Raw genomic sequence first — 23,132 nt, 5'->3', positions numbered from 1 at the left:
TTCCATGGGGAGCCTGTCCCAGTGCCCAACCGCCCCATGGGTCCCTTTTCCTGATATCCAGCCTTAACCTCTCCTGACACAGGTTCGTGGCATTCCCTCCAGTCCTGTCACTGGCCACAAGAGGGATCACTACTTGTCCCTCCACCTCCCCTCATGAGGATGTTGAAGACTGCTGTGAGGTCTCCTCCAGGTTGACCTCACCTGCTCATTATAAGGCTTCCCCTCCAGATCCTTTACCCATCTTCATGGCCCTCCTTTGTACATTGTAATTTGGAAGCATAAGTTTTGGTTTTGACTTTTTATTACTCAGCACCAGAAAAATAAAACAAAAACCTTGAAAAGAAAAACAAAAAACAACCTACTCACACTGAGGGTAGTTTCTTTGCCCTGCTCATATCACAGATACCAGAACATGTTACAAATAATAAAATTGAGGCAGTAGTCTAATGCAATACACAGGAAAGTAGTAATATGCTGGGATTCACTGAGAACTGTTGCTGACACACTAGACTGAGATAATCAATTCACTCTTATTCCTCTTCCCACTACCCACAAATAACCTATAGTATAATGAGAGATGAAAGTCTGTTTGAGACTAATTAGAGATAAAGAAGTGTTTTGCACAGATTCTCCTTTACCAGATGGTTTCCACTAATACTCACTTATAAAAGCCTGGTTGAGGAGCTTGCATTCAGTTAAATTGGGGGAGGCAAGAAACAGCACAACTCTGTCTGCAATTATTTCATTAGAAAGACTGTGTCAGTACTGTCCCGGAACTCTGTAGGCTTTATGATTTCCCTTACTCTGTGTAGATTTATTTTCTGCAGTGCAACATACCTGACAGCCTTTCTGTAGCAAAACTGGCTTTTTTGGTTGTGAAGACAAAGTCCAAACTGGAGTCCTGTCAATATACAAACATGCATGTATTAATGTGGATCCTTGAGGACGGTGCTACCTGTCTGTCATTTGTCATCAATGTAAACATACTATCCACCTATCAGAAGTTTTGAACAACTATGACTGGTCAGTCAATGTATCAAAATCTCTCTCATAAACACTTCTGTTGGCAAGGTACTGATTCATCTCAAGTGTAATCAAATTATTTTGGCACCCTTTCTTTGTCTCTCCTGTTCCTTATTACATCACTGCCCAGAAGGAAATTCAGAGAAGCATATTTTATATGAAAAATATTTTAATTCAAGTAGTAGAAAAAAAAAAACGTAACACTGGCCATTTGTCAGAAGATGTAAGGTAACATGCATTTAAACATGAATGGCAAATCTTTCCCAAATAAAGTATTATCATGTAGAACCTAGAAGCTATTTGTTAAAGATGACAAAATGCAAGTAATTAGATTGCATCCACACATTCTAGATATGAAAATTAACCACAAAAACACCTAACTACTCAAAAAAAGAAGGACCTACCTCCCCTCAGAAAACCCAACAAACAAACAAATTAACACATACTTTGTGTTTCTTAATGCCCAAGAACCATTTCAACCCATGATCTTGTCCCTTGCTCAGATCCTCTCCGTCACCTGATAACTTTTTGCCATCTTCCTGTGCTCTTTCTGGTAAGATTTCTCTTTACTGATCTTGACTTTAAATTATTCTATCTTCTAAATACCATCTTGGTTCCGCCCACACAGAGCAGACAAGTGATTTGTTCCTCCTCCTTCCTCCCACACCAGTGAGAAAACAAACCTGAGGTCAGGGCTGATTGTTTATTTTGCCTCAGAATCTGCATCCACAGGCAGAATACTCATCTCCCTTTGTACCAATTACATTTCTACAAACTACACTTATATGAAGTCCCTACTTTAATGAAATCATCTTAAATATGATTGTACCTTGAATGTCCTCTGGCAGAAAGGCATCAGAAGAAGAGACTGTCTGAGATGATCTTGTGCTGTCTGTGAAGACTATTATATGTCCAGATAGAGTAGGAATAGAACAAGAGAACCTCTTCACCAAACCTACTCCTAGAGCCAAGCAATTTAAACTCACATCATAATTCCTGGGAAACAGAAATTCTTTGCAAGAATACTGTACAGAGGTACAATATATGGACAGGACATTTTGTTTAAAAAAGAAAAAAATAGAATTATTGAGTTGATTTGATACTTTGAGCCTGTATACAAAGTGGGCATTTTAAAGATAGTCATCTGCATTATGAAGGTTGTGACATCATGAGCTATTCTATAAAGCACTTTTTAAACTGTCCCAGTTATATAGGTGAAAAACTATAAAAATCAGAATGAATGAACAATTCTTAAATTAGTACAAGGGCAGAGCAACAGCTTTTTTCAAAAATGGCTTTTATGCTGAACATGTTTGCAGTTTTCAAATTTATGGGTGTAGCTGTCAACATGTATATTCACTTTTAGAATATCATCCTGGCTTAATGAGGTCTCCTGGAATGATTTCTTCTAATAAAAAGTTAACATGCTTACATATGTGGTTTCCACCTTTCTACTTTTTTTAAAAATATCTAAGCTACCCTTCAGCAGAAATTCCACAGCAAAGTTTAAAAGTAAACTTCACAGCATATTCAAATACTTCAACACTTCAAAGTCAGCTTCCAGTAAAACTTTCAAGTAACAATTGTCAAAACTAACTCCTAACAAGCATAGATCCATATCTTCAGCCAGAAACCTACGCCAGAATAGAGTCACAAGACAACAGCATTTTAATTACAATTACATACCATCACACCAAATGATGCCAAATTAGTAAATGGAAATAAGACTTCTTACTAATCTCTCATCTTGCTCAGGCCTCATAATTGCAACCCATACGATGGGTACAGCTCACTTCTGTCTCACCATCTCCCCACCTCCAGTTTATACTGTTTCTGTCAGGCAGAGTGTAAGATGCTTAGATTCAGATAATCCATACAACCCCCTCAGAACAAAACCTCCCCTATGACATCAGGCTGCCAAGTGATGATTGAGAATCATCCAGTAAAACTACTGGTGCTTTACTAACTCAGAATTGCTCTGTGAGACTCCACAAGTCACTGACAGAGGTGGGGAGGATTTTCAGATTCATACACATCCCTGCAAGAATGTCTCAATTATGGGTCAAACAGATTAAGACTCCTCCTCAGTCCCAAGCAGCCGAAGTAGTTGTTCTTCTCTAATGTGTTCCCTGTTATTTTCCGATTTACTTTTCTGGTTTGCAGGGTTCAGACTGCTACAGATCACTTGGCTAAACAGCTCATTTGGAGCTCATTTCCTCCAGATTCATCACTGTTCTCTTCTTTGGGAGATCCCTATTTGTCTACTTTTTCTTCTCTTGTACTCCCCACAACCACTCCGATACACCATGAAGACAAAGTACTCCACTATAAAGATAGTCAGTTGCCTCAAAACATCCTGAACAGTGCATGTGCATTAATCTATTAAATATCTAGTGCTTCCAGCACTAGATTCAGCAGCTGTAGATACAGAACCAATGCTGCTTCCAGATTACATCAAAAATTTGTTAAGAGAATTTAATTTACAAGTCTCTTGTCTATAGGAAAATATCTAGGACAATAACTGACAAAGAAAGTGAGAAATTAATTTCTGGAGCTAACCAAAATATAATTATAAATAATTATATACAGAAGAAAACAAAAGTTGAAAGCTTAAAAGAACATCAATAGTTAACATTCTTCAATTCCTTGGATAAATGTGATGGCAAAAACATATTCATTCTTCTCTGAGTTTCGAAATCCCTGCTGAGTGATATGGCCTTATTTCAAGTGGAAATAGAAGCAGAAGAGGAGCACACATTACTGCAGACAAATAAGCATTTCTCAGAACAATCTAGAATTTGTTTGTTGCAAACTCCCATTATCTTTACCAAGGGGCAATACAATTCAGCTGTACTTCTTTTCCATGGAAAAGCCCTTTTAAGCACCACCTGTACTGCTGGTACTCTGAATTAGCATGTTAGTTTTGTTTCTAGCAAAGAAACCAAAACAATCAGATCATTCCTTTAATGGTTTTTAGTTCTGAACTCCACAGTCATGAGGAATGAAGAACTTTTTTCTTTAAAAGTGTCATACATCTTACACTTTCACAAGGCCAAGGCCACTTCAAATATAGATTCCTACTGCAAGTTCTTTCCTTATGGAAAGCTGAGGGCCAGTATGGGGGAGGTTTGGTTGGTTTTTTTGAGTGTTTCTTTTTCTTATGCACACACAATGCAGGACAATAAGCATAAAGAGCAATATCAACGTACAAAAGAAAAACATTCTTAATTTTTAGTTCAACTTCATATACTGCTCTTCATTTATTTAAAAAAATAGAGATGATATTGTTCAGTCACAGTGAACCCAGTGACCACAGTCCATCATTAAATATAATATCAGCTACAATTTCCACTTCAGCACCAATTGAAGTATCACCTTATTACACTTTGTAAATTTCCACAAGCCCTCCAAGTTATTTTTGACATCTTTGACTCTGATCCTGCCAACACTTACGCACATTATCTTAAGCACACAGAAATCCATAGCATTATGCACAGCACACAAAGACATACACGCATCATTTAAAAAATGAGGACTTCATTAATTGTTTAGTGCAGAAGCAAAACCCTCCAGACGTGATGTGTACAGGTTAGGAAAAATCACTCCAATAGCATATCTATTGTTGTTCCAAGTGTTAGCATCTTTTAAAATTCTCTCAGTACCCTTCCACCCTCCTACACACATCACCTCCTTTACATTCTCCTTAAATGCCTAAAAATAACTAGCTATGCATATGGTCGGAGCACCACAGCCCTATACCATATAACTGGGGAAAGAATATTTTAGTTTGCATAGTTGACCTCACATCCATCATCAGATTATATTTTTCTGTGAGTTATTTCCCAGAACTTAAACATTTAGCATAGGCTGCAGATTTGGCAATTGCAAAGTTCCACACTATTTAGCAGAGCAGGTTTCTTTATTAAAAAATTATCACATCAAACTGCAAATTAAACAAAACAAAAAAAAAAAAAAACCTGTGAAACCTTCATCTGTTTTCTCTCCCACCTGCATTCTCTCACATTGTAAAGGAATTTTAAATTATATATTTCATTTTCCTCAGTTTAAGGACTTTTTCATTTTAGAAAGTTTTCACTGACATTAAAAATCAGTCTAAACTCATGACCTCACATAGCAACATAGTATTCTATGCTATATTCAGGAACAGGAGACTAACCACTCATTCTTTGTTCAACTTCAGCCACAAGGAGAAAAGCAGGAAGCACCTCGGTCAATGTGCTCTCAACTTTTTTCTATCAACATTCTTGCTTTAGCTAATGCTTTTTCATCTGCTCCTTCCCTGTCCCCAAGCAGGTGACTGGTACAGTAGAAGGGGAAGCTGAAGTATCTTTGTCAAAAGTGGTGTTTTGAGTTAGCTCAAAGCAAGGACATCTGAGTACAATGCATCTCCAGGAGCACTGCAGAAACACTTCCCAAGACTGCCTTCTGCTGAGGAAATTCCTAGGTCACAGTCTTAATTTCTCACCAAAGAGGCACACCTTCTATTTTACCTAAGGAACAATCATTTTTGTTCAAACTTATCCTCCACAATGAGCTCCTAGCCATGCAAGCTCAGTGGGGACAGTAATGCAAACACTGTTGTTGGGCTTTGCCCTAGTAAAAGCTGTAGTACAGTTCCACTGCCTTCTACAATAAGGGCTAAAAACACAAACAACACTTAATGGAACTGAGGCCTAAATACTGCTGCACAGAGCTTAGCACTTGAAAATAAAGGCACCCTATTTCATAAAAAGAAGAGGAAAACAAAAAGGAGTAACACAACAGATGCATGATAAGCTCCACTCATTATTTTCCCTTCCCATCTCAAAGCCCCAGTCTTAAAAAAAGTAAAAAATTTCACTTACATTTCATACCAGCCTCTCAACCCAGCACACACCTACTACTCAAACCCCATTGCACATACTTTTTAAGGGCAACTGATTAACTCCGATTGTTTCCAGCATCACCTGAGAGGCAGCTGCTGGGTCTTTCAGGAGGCTGGGCTGCTCACACCCCCTTGTCCAGGCCCTCTCCTCCCTTCAGGCCTCATCCACAGCAACTCACTCCTGTGGTATGCCTGGGGCCATCAGCCATGGCCTTTAGTGGCACTGCACCAGGCAGATCTGAAGGAGAGGGAGAGAACAGAGAATTGGGCTCTCCCTGCTGCAGGGTGCCCCGCTGGGATGGCAGCTCACAGCTCGCCCCTAAACTTCCCTCACACCCCAGCACACTTCAGCTCCCAGTGTGTGGCCAGGTCTCACTTCCTCCTGAACCCTCTCACACAGGTGCTACAAACCAACTCACCCCACTGCACATACCAGCAGATGCTGAAAGCTGTGCCATGTCAGCACCCTTAGCTGCCATCAGCCACCTGCTCTTCCCACAGCCATAGCTTCTGCCTTGAGGGCTCGCATCTCTCAGGAACATGGAAGGCAAGAAGCCTGGCTCCAGGACCGACTTCTGTTCCAGATAATCCCTTAAGGGGCAGTAAAGTAATTTGTTTCCTTTCCCCCATGGAAAGGAGGACAGACCCATCTCCTGAGCCAGCCCTTCAGGCTCAACAGCACCAGGCTGCTCCCCCTCACAGTGGGCTCTGGGGAGACCCTGCTGCCCACACCCCAAACAGGCCATGGGCACAGCTGTGAGGGGCCCGCTCATCTCCCACCCCTCAGGAACACAGGGTGAGGGCAAACCCTCCTCAGGAACAGTGTGAGGGCAACCCCAGCTCAGGAACAGTGTGAGGGCAATCCCTTCCTCAGGAACAGTGTGAGGGCAATCCCTTCCTCAGGAACACAAGGTGAGGGCAATCCCTTCCTGAGGAACACAGGGTGAGGGCAATCCCTTCCTGAGGAACACAGGGTGAGGGCAACCCCAGCTCAGGAACAGTGTGAGGGCAATCCCTTCTTCAGGAACAGTGTGAGGGCAATCCCTCCTTCAGTCACACAAGGTGAGGTCAATCCCTTCCTCAGGAACTTCAGCCGGCGCTGGCCACGCTGCCCAGTGGCACCCTGGGGCATTAATGCTCCTGTACCTTCCTTCCCATGGAAGCCCTGGGGCTCCTCACTTGCCTAAACCCAGCATGTGCTCAAATGTTGTAGGAACTGCATCTTTACAGAGTTTTAATTGTAAAGTTTTGGGGAATCATCTGTATTAGCAGTGTTAATCACATGAAGTTCTATTTTGAAAATATGACTCACTAGTTGATAAGAGTTTTCCCAAATTGCTTAAAAGATTAATAAAATAATCAACTTAGCAGAGGGGAAGAAAAACCACAAACTATTCCTGTAAGGAAATCACTTTATTGCCTATACATGTGAATGAGCTGTTTTAATGCTCAGGTTCACTGCCTCCTCTGCATTTAATCTCTTCCCTTTTATGTCCTACTCTGAATTTTTTTAAAAGACTTTCAGGCTTTTATAAAATTAATTATACAAATCATTAGTATTAAAAAGGTAATATAATGGTTTCAAGAACAAGCTTCACAGACTATCTGCATATTTAATCATCTCTGCTAATAAATTTTTAATCACTCATTGAGTTCAGGTTCTTGTCTTGAAGCTTAACTTGATAACAAACCTAGCAACTGGTAGAACTAATTGGTACAGAGTAAGTGAATAATTTATAAGAGGAAAAAGCACTGGGTGTTCTGGAGGTGTGCAGAGACCACAAGTCACAGATATTTCTGGGAGGAAGCATGAAAACAGCGGCTGATTACAGGAATTTTGTGATACACTGCTGACATCCAGAGGCCAACAGTCAATACTGTTCACATATGTGAGCCAGGCTGTAAAGCGTGCTGTAAAGTCAGATTCATTAAGTTTTAAATATTCATGCATTTCATTAAAGTTAACATTAATTGTACCACCATACACATTGATTATGCATAGACCATAAGTGTTTAACCTCTGAAAGCTTGCAAGTATATTCAAGTAATGGGGTATGTCCTATCTTCGATGATTTTGGCTACAAAGTTGAAATTAGAAATGGAATGCATTACAGTACAAGACTCTGAAATACCAGAACAGTAATAAAAATAATTATTTTTCTAATCAAATAGAAACACTGATGTAAGCTGTAAATGGCTTTGTCTTTTTCTAAACTAATTTAATAAAGGTAACAAAATTATGTAAAAGATTTCTTACAGACAAATGCAAGACTGATTTGCAAGCCACACCTAATAAATATGTTTAAACAGTTAAAACTAATTGGTTTAGTCTTATGTTTAGATGAAGATGAGTAGCTTTTGAACAACAACAAAAAAAGGCTATTCTCTTGAAATAAACTGATTTTAACTTAAAATGAGAAACTCCAAGCCCACTATAGAATAATTTTACCCCCAAGGGAAGCACAAAATGCTATAGTTCTCAAACCAGGATGTAACAGACAACATTTGACAGAAATTCAATTATCCTTGCGACATCCCACTTGTAGTTAGTTACATACATAATCCTCTTTTAATGGGTTAAAGCTCTCTTTCAAAACATTTAGTTGGATGACTCGAAGACTCACTACATTTCAAAAAATTCCTCAAGTGACTTAATAAGATTGTTAACTAAAAACACTCAGAAGTTTAAAAATGTCATTTAATGCTGCCCGTGCAACCTTAATTCCAGCCATGTATGTATATGTGTTATGAAACAGCAGTGAATTAACTTTTAATCTCCTTCGAGCCAAGAAGATTTGTAGATTGGAAACTAAGGCACAAAGGGCATGCCAACAAATACAATGCTGAGCTTTATCACAATCTCTGCACTAGCTCACATCTAGCAGAGCATACCCCTGCAGGGCTAATTACCCCAGATAGCAAGCTAGGCTTGTGCACTTATGTTGCTTTTGGTTCCTCTACATGGCAAGCTCAGTTCTCTTTTCCTGGCAGTGCACTACACATGAACACTCAGAGAAGATAAAATTTTAATCCAAAAAAACCATATACAGTTTTTCAAATATTTTGCTTCATACCTAAGTGTTCTGGCACTGACTTTCCATCAAGTAGAGGTAAAAACATATCATTTAAGTGTTAAAAAACCCTTCTGCAAATAGCATCAGTTTTTATTGTTCTGTTGTTTTGGGATTTTTTTTTTCTTAAAAATCAGTTAATAAACATTCTGTGAGGTAGATATGAAATTGTCCACATTTTGTAGAGAAGAAAATGTTGAAGACAGATAGACTGACTTACCCAAAATAGTACTGATTTCTTCCTGAGCTGTTAACAACTCCTGATTAGCCAATTCTCTTTGTGAAGGTGGGCACCAAAGTGTAGTATTTCTAATTAGAAGTGACAGTTAACACACTGAAATTCTGTCTAAATAGCATTGCCTACACCCCCAAAGAACTTTATGTCAGACATATCCTGGCTGATCTCATAGAAATTCCTTGGGTTTTTTTCTGACTGGTTGCAAGCAAGGATCTTGATAGTCATATATCAACCACTTGTACCATTTAGTACATCTGGAAGAAATCTGGGATATCAGAATATTTGACTTTTGAGGGGTGGTGTTTGGTTCTTTGCTTTTACACATTAAGACTACCTCCTTCGTGTTTGTTCCTTCAGTAATATTTAAACAAGGAGGTTGCCTGTGAAGACATTTAAACAGCAAACTAGATTTTATTAATTTTACTGGTTTGTTTTTTTCTGGCATAGTCACAAACAACAACAGAATTCAGGAAAGGTATACACATCATAGAAAGGGATCATGTATTCTCAGCAAAATTTCAGTTTAGATTTTAATTAAGAGAGCTGTCAAAATGCAGGAGGAAATGCTTTGCAGTATATGAAAGTTTTGAAAACATGACAGTTCAAATGCCCAAATCCCATTAAGAAATACTTAATTTTACTCGGGTTTTTTTATTAGTATTATTTTCATTTAGTTTTGTTTTTTGGTTTTTTTTCAATTTCACTTGTGAAACAAAAAACTGAAAAAGCAAAGCTTCTTGATTGTTAATGTCTCTCACTATGTGACATAATCCTTACATTATTTTCTTTTCTGATAGGTCCAAAGGTGACAGGTACTCACTCACTGAGCAGCTGGCTTCTCTGCCAAGCATACCTAGATACAAATAAAAGTTACAGTAAAACTTTCACAGGTCCAAGTGGAAATGGACTACAATAGACAATTGTCAAGAGATGATTAAAAAAAGGGATGCAGAGAATGTTTCTATTTATTCTATGCCAACATCTGAAATAAAACTACCTGAGAAGTAATTGCATTATTAAACCAAACCTGAAGAGGTTTTAATTAAAATTATTTTTTTAAGTACAATTTGAAATTATGTTTGAGGTTTAAGAGTTAAATTTATTAGACTGTGAAGAGTTTTACAAAGCTTTCCTAATGTAATGAGCTTAGGCACCACATATGTTGCATCTTTGGTACACATTAGGAAGAGTTGCTTTTTTAATGAGCTTTAAAAACTGCATTTGCATACCAGAGGAAAAGGTCAGTGATGTGTGGATCAAGTCGGTAAATTAAGTATCACAGTATTATGTTATTATGCTTGCCTACCAGAGACACACAATAACAAAACCACAGGCTACAGTTCCCATACTGTTCTAATGCTTCCATGTCCCTGACCTTGTCAGCTGACACATCCTGGCACCGCTGTGCCTCGGCCACCGGCTCCATCCTCGCACAGGCCTCCTTTACCTTCTCTGCCACCTCCTCCTGCAGCACAGCAGCTGCTGTGCCGGCCAGTCATGGAACTCAAGCAAGCACAGGAAGTCCAGCTGGACTCAGTGTGACAGCCCATCTTCAAATACTGCTTTTACTCCAGCCTTTACCCTTTGTAAAGATAGCCAGGAAAATGTCCTGAGCCCTCGTAACAAGATCAAATCTCTTGGACAGCAAAGTATCAGGATGGGGATGCCTCTTTCCCAAGTGCCATTCCACTCTAGTTTTTGTTCAAAGACACAGCAGTATCAACTCTCTTTCAAAATACAAATACTAAAATCAGTTCTAATGCTGTGGTCCAAAATTTGACTTGGTCTACCGGCACAGTCCTTTTCAGCTGGAATGTTAGATACTTGTTAATCTGTAAAGATTGCTTGCCTAGTAGCTAAATTGACATTTTTATTTCATAATAAATAATAAAATAAACTAGGAACTGACTGCAAAAACACTTTCATGAGGTTTTCAGCAAAGTCCACTGGACTTACCTTTATTTCTAAGTATTGTAAAGTATTGATAATTTACAACTATTATAACATTACTTTTATTTTTAAAGGCAATTGAAAATTATTCCCTCCTTAACTGTGCAAAGATCCACAGTACTTAACAGGTCTTTCCGCCTCTCTTTGTGTCAGAGATTATAGGTAAACACTAAAGCACATTATGTACTACATAATAATTTATGCATGTTTATACATTTCACAGCCAAATAAGTGACAGTCCAGCCCTGTATAAATATGTAGATTTAGTCATGGATTAGAGGAAAAAAATCCTTTAAAATATTACAACAAGAATAGCACAACTCAATACAACTGAGCAGTTTTAAGTGGTTTTAATGATTTTTCACTTTTTGGATATAATAATCCTCAAAGTAGCATTCAAAAATATAGTGCAAAATATTTATTCATTTTATTTACAAATAAAATGTGCAGTTCAGCTTCTTATCCTTGCCACAGTAAATGTTATTATTTTATGTAATGAACAGAAATTATGAGAAACATTTATAGAGAAAAGAGTTAATTTTCAACCTAAGAACAAAGATCATCCTTCAGTTATATTTTTGTAGGAGTTACACAATATTTTTCAAACTGTTTTCAGTTGAGAAGGAAATCCAGAAAGTCCAAGACAACACTAAAGAATTACATTGGAAAGACTGGTTTATCAAAACCATAAAATTAATTTTGCTGTGACAATCACAAAGCAAAGTTCTTATCTACATAAAATATAATTTTTTATTTATTTATTTTTTAGCTTAAACATAGAATCTTTACAATATAATGGGTTTTTTCCCCCTTTTGCTATACAAATTTAGGGGAAAAAGTATACTAGTATCTTGCTTTCCCTTTGATGAAACAAATGCTTTGGTTAAAGAGCAATCCGTGCACAATAGTGTTTTAACTTGCAAGGCAGTACTCCTTTATTAAGTTGATAGAATTCCACTAGCTGGATGAGATCAGTAAATCTGGTATGACCATCATCAAGGGTATAGAACAGCTTCCCATCATCTTCCAACTGTAAAAATGGAAAAACAAGATTCAATAAAATCCTCTTTTGCTATGGTATTTCTTTATGACTGGAACACGTTTGAGATTTTAAATTCATAATCTTACAGCTACTGTGAGCAGAAGAAATACAGTGATCATATACATAAAATAAACAAACAAACAAACAAACAAACAAAAACCCCAATAGGAAAACAATGAATTATTTGGCTTCAAGCACACACCTAAAAGGAAAGAACAGTGAAGTACGTACAGGAGTACTCTTTCTGCACTAGCAATGCTACTTCATGCCTTTGCTTTGGAATGATAGCTGGGGTTAATATCAACCCTGAGTTCTTACAGAGCACCATGAAGCAACCAAGTTTGAAGTTACTCATATATTTCAATCTCTGCTCCACTTCCTTCCGTTACTTTCTATCATTTTTTTAAGGTGACGATGCTACACACCAGTGCAGTGGTGTGCTGGGTAGTATTAGCTACACAAGTCACTACCCCTCACAAGAATGACATGCTTGCTCTGGTAGTTCTTTGTTATAGGAGGAAGAATTGCTGCAGCTCCAAACACGTATTAGCACAGATACAGAAGAAAAAGAAGAAACTTCAACACATACCTTGAAAGATTCCTTTTGACTTTTAGATGCTTAAAAATTTGCAATCACTATTTCCCTCTTCTAAGTTACTGAACATTAGCCCTTGCACAATTTGTACCGCACTGCTGAGTATATAATTCCTTGATTTAGTTCCTCTACCGCTGTTATGTCTAATATCAAGAAGATTGGTGAAGTAGTCATTAATTGGTATTCATGTAAATATAGAATGAAAAAACCTATTCAAACTATTTTTAAAAACAAAAGGGGGAAAAAAGATACTTTACAAGACTGAAAGAGTGGTGAACAGAGGATCCTGAAGTAGGGCTAGCATGGAGTAGCAGATGGTGTTCTAGGTGAAAACACAACTACCCTACTTGAATACTGGGGAAGAAAGAAGATAGAATTAGCTGTCTTACCTGTAATTAAGATGTTTTATCTTAAGCAGCTGCTGAACTAGTTATGACTCCTGGTTATTCTACCCCTTTCTACCATGACTGGAAGTAGTTTGTAATTTCTTTATTCTCAGACTTTGGTCAAACCAGGTCAAACACTGCTAGTTAAGGAATTACCAATTTGAGAATGTGTAAACTCCTGTGCTCCAGCCAAGGACCTGAAAATGGATTATCATTCATTGGACTTTATTTATGCATGCAATTTTCCTGCCAACACACTGCAGGCAAGGAGAGTTAACAATTCAAATGTCTGTTATCCTCCTAACAAGTTAATTCCAAACCTTGAAATGAATACCAGACAGACTGCTAATTCTAAAGCTTTCAGTATTTTGCAAAGTAAAAACTCATATCAAAGTTGTGTTGCCCATAGAACCTAGCATCTTCTGCAAGCTAAGAAGGCTGTTACAAGAGAATGTTTATTAGAAAAAGACAGTCCCAAAACGGTGCATCAATTCTTCATCTTTCATAGGGATGAAATTTCAGGACATAATCCCTTGAAGTGGACTTGCATCAGCTCAGAGTATAACACCTGAAAAAATACCTTTAAACTAACAAGCTCTCCAATTTTCACAGTACAGGATCCCAAAAATGTATTCCAGAGGTTTCCTTTGGAACTTTCTCAATCAGTTCCCTACTACTCACTTGCAATACCTGCTGCACAGGTTGCCAAGGTTAACACATTGGCACCTTTTTACATAGGTGAGGTGTGAACTAGCAGGCTGCATACTCTATCTAAAAGGAGACATTTTTATGTGCAGCATAACTTGAAGCAACCTAAAATATAAGAGAAAAAATAATTCAGAGATTGAATTGCTTTTACCTTAAAAAAAAGGCTTTGTAAATGACATTTATTTGTTTACATTTAGTAAGAAAGTTTGTCTTTATGATGGCTGGAAACAGGTAAGAGTTTAGGACAACAGTAGAATTTGAAATTCAAAGAAGTAACCCTGATCTTCAACTAATAAGCTATGAATTTACTACAGTGATACAAAATGCCTTATTTTTAGAAAATGATCACTTCATTTAGATCAGCAGCAACTGGAACCAGAACACCTCCTCCGTTAAACAACAATTTTCTGAAATCTTTAAAGAGCACTGTTCTAGCAAAAACAAAGCACATTTAAGTCAGGGTATTGAGAATGAAATGAGGGTACTGAATGCAACCAGCAACTGACAGGAAGGAACTGAAATATGCCAATATCTGGGGGACAAACAGCTTCCTGAGCTGAGACACTCTCTCTGGATTAAGCTGTTCTCATAATTATTTTTTTCTGGTTACTAGCATAGGAGAAATTGCTTTACTTAAAAAACAATTCAAAAACATTTACTTCAAATCAAATTTTGCAATGAAGTGGTACAGGTCTTCTCAATGAACAGCATGAAAATGTGACCCAAGTCTTATATCAAAACTAAGAATTCCTGGTTCTTCCAAAGATTCCACAACAGAAGAGCATGGTTTTAGCACTTTAGTCTTTTGAAGGGAAGAAGAGAATCATCCATCTCAGAGGAACTGACCATAACTGCAGTGTCCTGCTATACCTGCACTTAGAGGAGAGAGGGTCTGCTTCCTGATAGGGAAAGCAAAAGTGGTCTCTTAAATCTGATAGTTAAAGGACATCCCAATGAAGAAGAATCATACACTCTTTGTACAGAGTTCAGAAGGTTTTCTAAACCACATAACAGTTATATCAAAGTAAATACTAGAAGTGACCACTGTCAATAAACACAGAGATCTTACACCCAGGATTCTTATCGAGGATTATGTGTTGACGATCCCATGGGATCCAGTGCATAACTACAAGCTTTGGATGAAGGAATCCTCCTTCTGTACTTCTGTACTTAAACACAACAAAATCCTGGACAATTCTTATAGCTAATCTGATCAACTTTTTTCCTCCTCTCAAATAATGCTTCAATTTTATTCTGCATGAACTTTTTTTTAGTGGAGGATATCAGCTACAAGCCCTAGGTAAGGGAGAAATTTGGTGAATCAGAGAGAATCAACAGATCAAAGACCAAAAAAAACCAGTGCCACTTGACTAATTTCTACTGAGAAACATCAGAATCTGCTAGAAAATTCAGCAAGAAGATACATGGATGCTAGAGTATTATGTGGTCTGGCAGAAAGGTTCTTGTAAAGAGAGATAAAAAAGCTCTGGGTCTGTGCAGTTATGTTGAGTATCTGTGGCCAAAATACAAAATTCTCAAGTATTTCTCATCTCATGAGAAGCAGCATGTAAAGAAACCCACATAAATCACCTCGTGAGAGTGGAAACAATGGGGATGGCTAACCATTCTGGCAGGATAACTGGACAGTATGTTCAATGAAAACTAACAGAAATATGATTTTAGTAACTTTCATCTTACCTATGAAGCAGCTGGACTAAATAACGATTTTTTTTTGTTCCCCTGAAGAACATGTACATGAATATACCACAGCAACCACAAGAGAGGTCAAAAAAATGTGTTTGACTACAAACATTGAAACTATCCTGAACAGAAGACTCAGTAAGATATGGACACATGATGGAAGCAGTCCAAAAGAGATGACTTAAGAAATCGTGTACGTACTGAAAAGTAAAAGGAAACATGAACTCTATTTATACATGATTTTCATGCCATCAGGGTTGCTTCTATTCCAGCTGAAATAGATTTGTTTAGTTTTTCAATAATTTTTTTAGGATTTCATAACACCAGTCAAGCTTTAGAATAAATCAAACAGCAAAGCTCAAAAACATTCAGCTCTACTAAAGAATGCTAATTGTATTTACTGATACAGGTATGATGCTTACATTTTCCATAAAACAGCAAAAGAAAAAAAATCTATCAATATTCTACCACAATTGTTCAATTGTTTGGTTTTGCAACTCCATATATAAACTGAAAAAACTTACTGGTACAATTTGAAAATGTTTTATTTTTAATCCATGACTCAGGGACAATACAAATGTTTTGGGGTTACTTTGGCTATCGCGTACCAGGAATACCCTAGAAGAGATGAAAAATTTTAAAGTAAGATCATTTGAAATACTTTTATAAACATCCAGTTAAAACTGTTCTAAATTCATTACAGCAAGTATTAGTGAAAAGCATAAATAATATCAATTATGTAAGTTAGGCTTTTAATCAGTATTTCTCTGCAAATGTGTCACTGGGAATACTTTCTCTTAAAATCTTCTTCACCTTGTCTATTATGTGAAAAACATGCATTCTCAGAATAAATGACACTGTAGGCGTTAGTTTTTACACTGCATAGAATTACAATACATTTCTTCAGACAGAAAAGCACCCTCAAAGTTTGTGCTTTGAACAAAATTTTTCTTTGTACTCTGACTAGAGAAAACTTGAATTTTCTAAATCACAAACATTATAAGGAGAATTCAAAAGGTTAAACAGGAATTTTACAGAAAAGGTAATGCAAGGCACAAGAGAATGCTTTTCACATCTGGCCAGTCCTCATAAATGCACTCCCATTTCTGCACAGCAGAAAAATTCCCAACAAGACAGACAGAGCTACACCCTGCTTGCTTTATGGAATCACTATTCAAATCATGACACTCTGAATGGCCAAAAGGGCCACTGCAACTAATTCACTGGTAACTTATTCCAGCCAGAACACAGACAAACATAACTTTGCCATAGTCCTGGTAGAATAATTTGGTACAGGCAAAGATTACCAACATGAGACAGTTTTCATGGAATCAGCCAAAAACCAGCCAAAGGTTTGCAGTTGATTTTCACTGACTTCTGCCATGGATTCCAAGTACTAATTTCATTCTCAAAATTTTTAAGAGTTCTACTTTTACATAGTAAGAAAATATCTGGAATTAATAAATTTGGAGTCCATAATCATGACCATTTCTGTCCAAATCCCTGTGTAGTGTAGTTCAGAGCCTTGTTACTAACACAGCTCCTCTCGAGGGCGGCTGTCAGCTCAGCAGGGACAGGAACAGGGACAGGGACAATGACAGGAGCAGGGGCAGGTGCAGGGACAGGGACAAGGGCACGGACAGGGACAGGGACAGGAATAGGGACAGAGACAGGAACAGGGGCAAGGACAGGAGCAGGGGCATGGACAGGGACACGGACAGGGACAGGGACACGGGCAGGGAGGGGGCAGGGACAGGAATAGGGACAAGGGCAGGAACAGGGGCAGGGGCACGGACAGGGACGGGACAGGGGCAGGGACAGGAACAGGTGTAGGGAGAGGGACAGGGGCAAGGACAGGAACAGGGGCAGGAGCAGGGGCACGGACAGGGACAGGGGCAAGGACAGGAACAGGGGCAGGGGCACGGGCAGGGACAGGGACAGGGGCAAGGACAGGAACAGGGGCACGGGCACGGGCAGGAGCAGGGACAGGGGCACGGACAGGGACAGGGACAGGGACAGGGACAGGGACAGCGCACGCCCGCAGCGCGGCTCCGCTCAGAGCGGCTCGCTCCCGCCACCTAGCGGGCTCCCCCTGCCCGGGACACGGACGAGAGCTCACAGCCCGGAGCACATTTCAATTTATTCACAAAAATGACACTGTAGGAATGTGTCACTTTTCAGATATCCAAAATGGGGTCTCTACACCCAGTTAGTAGAATCCACATTAAATGATGCACAATGTAATCACTTGGGATTTAAGTTCCCATCAGTTCTTTCCAAGTACATTTTCTTACTTCTTTCCTTGTTTTATCACAAATATAAGAAACATTTCTTCTTCAGAGAAAAAGATCATTATTATTTTCTAACATAATCACAATAGACCTACTTTAGTTGTCAAAGAACCTTTTAAAACTTTGTTATGAAGAAAGGGTTGTGATTCACAGAATCTCAGAAATGCTGGCTGGAAGGAGTTTTTTAGACATGCTGGAAGCCTCCAGTCAACTTCTCCCTCATGAACTATTCTGAATGAAAAGTTGGACCTTTCCATGGGCTTTTGGTAATGCTCTTATCCCTTTCATCAACCAGATGCCAATGAGTTTGCAATCCTGTCAACCATTTATCACTGGAAAGTCTTCAAACATACTTTAGGGGGTAAAATACAAAATCTAAAATATTACCAAGCAAACTTTTCTAAGAAAGTTGGTTTAACACCAGATCCAAAAACTTTCTTCCTTCCTAGCATGCCTTAAGATTGTTGCTGTCCCTAATTCTGTTATTGGGATATCCAAATACTATAACTACTGTAGTTAGTTTATATAATCTCCTCCTTGTCTTCTAAAAGTCATCATGAACAACGTATTTGTTGTTACATACAGTATTACAGAGGTCCTACTCTCTTGTCATATGGGCCGGAGAACTCCTTGCTCAGGATCACCTTAAAAGGCCCAATATGGATTATTTTCTCTGCCCTCACTCCCAGAAACTGAAGTATTATTTTTCCCATTAAAAATGGCTGCATTTCTGGTTAATATATAGTTAACCAGAATAATTCATGCTTTTAGCTCATCAAAATGATGTCATATGATGTCATGTGTTCATTACTTCACTGTAACTCCTGAATATGTATCTGTCAGCATATGAGTACTCCTACTACCAGTGTTCTAATTAATTCTAGGCAGTCCACACAAAATATCATCCTTCTCAAAATCCCACTGCACAGCTATGAATGGTTCCAAGAATATAACATAAACAATACTGTACTAAACCAATGCTAGCAAGGTATTCACGTTCTCGTTTCAGTGTTGTGTAAGAATTACACCGAAGATGCATCATGCCTAAAATGACATCCTGCTCAGAAATACATGTTGGATTCATCCCCATGTCCTGTCTCACTCTTCTAACAAATGCAAAAATGAATGCAGAGCACAGAACCAGCTTCAATATTATAAGCCAGGCTTAAAAACAAGACCCCGGAAATATTAAAAAAAAATTAAAAATACAAAAGTGGAAGTCCAATTAATCATCCCTGTGCTGAGTTTGTCTCCCTTTCCTCCCTTTTTTTTTTCCTGGGGCTCTTTCTGTAGATGTAGAAAACAGTACTGCAACATATTTAATCTAAAACTGAAGGAATTTAACCAGCAATGTGATGTTCCAGGTACCTAACTGGAAACAGACTCAAAGAAATTGAGATTTTTATGGAATTACTCATTGAATGAAGGAGGCCCGAGTTTACATTTAATACAGGACTAAGGATAAAAACGCAGGAATGAAAAGCAGGATGATTTGACTTGCTTTGTCATTTTAAAATTAATATTTAAATTCAATATTTTAAAAATTAAAGTCTTATCCTAACATTTATTGTCTACCAATAAAGGATGACACAATTTTTAGTCAATTCATGAGAAAAAAGCATACTTTTTTTCAATGTCTGTCCCAGCACAGCTCATCTTAGAATAATGTTTTCAGGCTTTCTTTCACTCTTTCATCGCTAATAGAGATACACACGACAGCGGTGCCAGGGCTGACAGCTCCTAGAGAATCCTGTGCAAAGACACAGCTCTAGTGCTTGGCTCTGAACAGACATAAGTAATCAGTCAGTGACAGAATCAAAGTCTTAGATCACCACATCATTGTTTCCAAATGATATAAAATAGGAACCAACTGATCCCCAGATAGCCCTATATAAAAAATTTTTTATTCCTATTAGGTAAGTGCAAACTTCTTCCTCCACCTCCCCCCAGTAAGAGGCACATGAAAATAGAGTTGTTGGCTAGAAACATGTCTTAGAGAAACTATGTAAAGAATTAACTTACCCATCTACAAGTCCATGCTGCAAAATAAGTCTCTGAGCCTCTTCTCTAGAGATTTTATGATGAAACCATGACTGAGATCTGTGTATAGCTGTAGAAAAAAAGATCAGTGAAAAAACATTTGCCCTTCATTGAAAGAACCAGCTATTGCATTTCTCTGGCAAAGAATTAACTCACACATACCCATGTTAGCCATGGCAATAGGACTACCATGTGAGTTGAGTCGGAGACACCCTCTCCTCTGTATGAGAGAAGAAAAAACATGACTTCAAAGCTCTTTTGTTAAAAAAAAAAAACAAAACAGACAAACAAAACAACCAAACCAAACCAAAACCAACCAACCAAAAAAAACCCAAAAACCACTACCAACCACCACCAACAACAAAAAACAACTAAAAAAACCCCACCAAATCAGAAAACACTATTGTGATAAATCAAAGATGTTTAATACCCGCCATGCTAATCCTTCTTCAACTGCAACTGAAAGGGCTTCTGTTGGATTTTCTATAATTCTGCTTCTGTGTCCTGAGAAATCCATTGCTACTAAAGAATTTTCCGAAATGCTTCTCTGCAACAAAGAAAAATAAATTTAGTTTGCTCACTTTTTACAAGATTCATCATTTAAAAGTGAGCTTCTGAGAAAACATTATGCTTTTAAGTGATATTTCAAGTATTGGCAGTGTTTCCCATCAGAGCCAAACTCATTTTACCCTAGGGAGCATTTGTAATTCCAGTATGTTGCTGCAAAGCTCAATTTTACAGTCTGGCAGGACAGACCATCTTTTTGCATTACCACAATGGATGACAAATACATCACTTTACCATAAACTGTATTTATGTTTTTAACTATAGCCTTTCCACGTCAAAACAGGTCAGGAAACTGTTAAGATGTCCAAGCAACAGGGGAAAAAAGGTGAAATACAAAAATTTTACACATAATGATCAAATTAAAAAATATGCAAAATATTTCTTAGAAATATGTCAGATTTATATGTTTGCTATATAAATTTCCATTCAGTTTACCATATTTAAGCACTGAAAACAGCAATTTCTATGAAGTATAACTTCTATTTTAATACATCCCTTCTAACTCTAATCACAGACTCAACAACTGCAGCATCTGTTACAAAAAAATGCTTGTGTTTTTTTCTCTCAGTGAAAATCAAATTTGTAATAACTGAATAAGAACACTGAGGTTTGACAAAACAGTCCTAAAAACGCCCAAAATGTTTATCAGAAATTGAGGTTTACAAAATCAGGTTTTATAAGAATTATGATGGCTCAAATGTAGGCAGGCACTGGAATATCTAATAAATAAAAGAGCATTCTAGCACTCTGTAAGTTAAAGCAACATCTGGACACAAGAGGCCCAGATTTCTGCAGGGTTAGCAAAGCTTCCCAGTCCAATCCAAAACCAGAGCAGCTCTGGCGTTTGTTTGTTTCTTGTTTTTTTGCTTGGTTAGAAGCATGAATACAACTAGAAATGGAAGAGAGTAATTCTATAGTTCACTGTGATTCTTGACACTGTAGACCAAGTTCTATCTGAGTAACTGTAAACCTGTAAAAAACTTTGCAGAACTAAAAAAAAAAAGGGCAAATTAAGAGAAAATCTTTGCCTCTAGAACTCTTTGTAGCTGACACAGTTGAGAAATTAAGGAATGTGAAATGTGGAAGTGGCTTCCTTTATGAAGTATGATCTTTAGCATGTGCACTTAATATCCAGATTATTCAACGTGCTGTTTAATTCATGAACTACTATACACGAGTAGAAAAACAGTGCCTTTGTTAGCAGTGGGTATAGACTGTGCCTGTTAGAAGCTATGGGAGCTAAAATGCACACAACAGTGAAAGAGGAGAGAATCAGTAGTGACTCCCTGATCCATCATAAGAGCAGCAGCTGGCTATTGCAGTAGCTTCACATAACACAAACCAAGACATGGGCAGCGTATTAAGCACATGCTTAATAAGCCATGCTTATTAGCAAGATCACTGAAAACTATTTTTGTGAATACCTGTGATAGTAAATGCATTTCTTAGGTATTTTATCAGCAAGAACTATAATAAAAGCTTAAAAAATTCACCATAAAATCATTATCACAGATCTTGGTAACAAGTAATTTTTATCCAATTTAGCCAACAAAAACTACAAAAGGGATATAAATCATCCATGAAAAAGTCTGAAATTAAATGACTCATAAAGAGCTGGGATAACATCAGATATTAAGAAATGGACAACCTCATCCAATCCCAACTACCCGACTGAGAAGATAGACACAACATCTAGTATAGGCTGCGTTTTCTACAAAACAGGGCAGACCATCTGCCAAATTATGGTTTTCCTCTGAAGTCCAGTCAGTATTGCAAGAGCTGAAATTCATCTCAAATACTTAATTTTTTATTTTTTATTTAAATTAAAAGAGGAAGCATACCAAAAAGGATTTTTATAATCTTCTCATTTGTCAGCATGTGTAACCTTGAACACTTTGCTTCTCTTTTAATGCATTTACGGTTCTGCTGCTTTGTTTTCAAAATCTTCTTTCCATTCAACAATAATAAGTCAATGAACTCCCAATATACTGCAGATTTTACAGAGGGGAAAGCCTTTTAACTGCTTTGTTCTAAGCAAGGAAATTAACTCATTAGCTCTCTAGTCAACATTGGCAGCCCTAAATATTTCAGCAAGCGTTCGCACATGCAAGGTTTTGAAGGAGCAGGTCAGTAGTGGAACTGACACAAGTTGGAAAGAGCACAATGGCAGAAACATGTATTTATTCATGGAGCTACTGTGGGACATACCATAGGTGTTATATTCAAAGGGCTGCAGCCACTTCTACCTTGATATGGTTGCATGTAATTCTGATACAGCTGCATCCCATACTAAAACCAGAAAATAACATGGTTAGCATTGTAAATTATAAACCTAAGCCAAGTAAGGTTTTTTTTCCAGATGAAAAAGATAGCACACGCTTTTCTTTACCATAAAAAAACAGGGACAAAAGCTGTTAGGCTAAGGAAATGTACATCATCATTGCTGCTGCTGCCTTTATAAATGTACAATTTGCATTAAATGCTACCCATTTAATATACCAACTGGCCTGCTCTATTTTGTCACAGACACATTTTAAAAACATTAAAGTTCCCTTCTTGTGTATTCTTGTTGCTTTGTTCAACATGACAGCAATCTCACTGAATTCAACATGGTTACACAGAAGCATATACTCAA

The 23,132-nt window shown here is 37.8% G+C and overlaps 1 protein-coding gene across 1 annotated transcript in view; it reads right to left on the bottom strand.

Moving 5' to 3' along the window:
* Positions 1 to 11,262: 11,262 nt before the first annotated feature.
* GRB14 (growth factor receptor bound protein 14) overlaps positions 11,263 to 23,132 on the bottom strand; it is a 47,173-nt gene continuing 35,303 nt past the window's right edge. The window contains exons 8-13 of the mRNA XM_033065358.1: positions 22,706 to 22,786; positions 20,361 to 20,477; positions 20,093 to 20,150; positions 19,913 to 20,000; positions 16,124 to 16,217; positions 11,263 to 12,197 (exon numbers count right to left, since the gene is read on the bottom strand). Of these exons, the coding sequence (XP_032921249.1) occupies positions 12,051 to 12,197; positions 16,124 to 16,217; positions 19,913 to 20,000; positions 20,093 to 20,150; positions 20,361 to 20,477; positions 22,706 to 22,786 (585 nt within the window). The 3' untranslated portion in view covers positions 11,263 to 12,050. The remainder of the gene's footprint in view (positions 12,198 to 16,123; positions 16,218 to 19,912; positions 20,001 to 20,092; positions 20,151 to 20,360; positions 20,478 to 22,705; positions 22,787 to 23,132) is intronic.

The sequence above is a fragment of the Catharus ustulatus genome, chromosome 7, assembly GCF_009819885.2.
Source record: "Catharus ustulatus isolate bCatUst1 chromosome 7, bCatUst1.pri.v2, whole genome shotgun sequence".
Taxonomy (NCBI): Eukaryota; Metazoa; Chordata; class Aves; order Passeriformes; family Turdidae; genus Catharus; species Catharus ustulatus.
Note: the sequence above shows the minus strand (reverse complement) of the source record. Positions and strands in the feature narration are given on the sequence as shown.